The sequence below is a fragment of the Phaethon lepturus genome, unplaced genomic scaffold, assembly GCF_000687285.1.
Source record: "Phaethon lepturus isolate BGI_N335 unplaced genomic scaffold, ASM68728v1 scaffold8044, whole genome shotgun sequence".
Lineage (NCBI taxonomy): Eukaryota > Metazoa > Chordata > Aves > Phaethontiformes > Phaethontidae > Phaethon > Phaethon lepturus.
Window position 1 is genome coordinate 25,818 of NW_010536901.1, and position 1,577 is coordinate 27,394.

At 40.3% G+C, this 1,577-nt stretch overlaps 1 protein-coding gene across 1 annotated transcript in view; it reads right to left on the reverse strand.

The window, feature by feature from the left end:
• The window catches only part of ATE1 (arginyltransferase 1), a 48,471-nt gene that overhangs the window by 17,145 nt on the left and 29,749 nt on the right, over positions 1 to 1,577 (reverse strand). The window contains exon 8 of the mRNA XM_010286306.1: positions 595 to 776. Coding sequence (XP_010284608.1) covers positions 595 to 776 — 182 coding nt within the window. The remainder of the gene's footprint in view (positions 1 to 594; positions 777 to 1,577) is intronic.

The window sequence follows — 1,577 nt, forward strand, 5'->3', positions numbered from 1 at the left end:
GTAAGACTAGACTGATAGTTAATTTAAGGCTTTAAAATTCATAGGATTACCCTCTCCATCAGGCTTTCTAAAGACAAAGATAATGAGATTAACATACCTGAAAAATATACTTAGTGCTAGTACAGCAGGAGACTACTAATTCAGAAGACAACAGTGTTTAGGTACTCTATTATTTATGATCTCAATGTGCATAAAACGATAAAAGTGATTAATTTCATTTGGTGATTGGGCTAAGAAAAGGTCAAAGGAAAAGTTATTTCTACTCAAACAAAAAAGGGGCTTTTCCTGAAGCAATACTAAATTATTTTCAGGGGCCATAAAAACCAAGTATTTAATTGCTGAGTGTTTTTTTTAGTCTTTAAAAGTATTCAGCTAACTAGAGAGATACATCCCTATTCAAGGATGACATTTAAAAATTTATTTAGAATGCAACCAACTGTAGAGAACTTTAAAAAATTAAACCCCCCCACACAAATACTTTGCTAAAGATAGTGTTATCAGTATATGTTTAGGTTGGAAATAAAAGCTCAAGTTTAGGAACAATTATCAATTCTTACTATTACGTCTAAGCAGATAACAAAAATGTCCTCTTACCGTAATGCAGAGTAGACTCCCAAAGATAAGAAGGAATAGTCTGGATCATAGTACAGATAGACGGAGGACACGCAGTAGGGCAGGATATCAATTACACCGACAGCAATTATCTTCCCATCCAGCCAGTACTGCTGGTGGAAAGAACCATAGCCACATTCTGGTCCATTTGGTGCATTCTCTGCCTAAGCAAAAACAAAAGAGGGATATAGTTCTCCAATAGGTAGACTTTCAGTATAAACACAATTTTAGAAAGAATTTTAACACAAAAGTAAATACTGCAAGAAATTATTCCTGCTATGTGTCCTTAGGTAAAGGAAAAAAGGAATTTGAGAAGCAGGGAAAACCATGTTAGTTCACTGTATCGTTTGTGATCTTTGCTGTACTCATGATCAGTAAACTCTACACATCACGCACCCCAGACATGGATCTGCAAATAGGCTCTGCCATCTAGCATTTATAGTACTGGCGTGATAAAAAAACGTGATTCATCAAGTTATTAACGCTTTATTACTTGCAAAAAAATACTGCAAATACTCTTTAATTTGACCTGCTTACTCTTCAACAAGGGACGAAGCGTAAAGGCAGAGAGGTGAAACACAGATGTTTCACTACGCTGGCACTTCCCAAAGCTGGCTCGACGGCTACTTGCTCCAACACCTTGTGTCAAGGCAATGACACTACTGTTTCTCTCCCCTGTGCCCCCAAGCACTGGAAGCACTTTGGCCACAGAAATTCAGTTTCTCAGAGTGGTGTCCTGATTTCAGCCAGGATAAAGTTAATTTTCTTCACAGAAGCTGGTGTGAGGCTGTGTTTGGGATTTGGGATGAGAAATCGCTGATAACGCGCTGATGTTTTGGGTTGTTGCTGAGCAGCCAAGGACAGTCCAGCTCCTCGTGCTGGGCTGGCAGCGAGCAGGCTGGGGGTGCGCGGGGAGCTGGGAGGGGGCACGGCCGGGACAGCTGACCCGGGCTGGCCACAGGGAT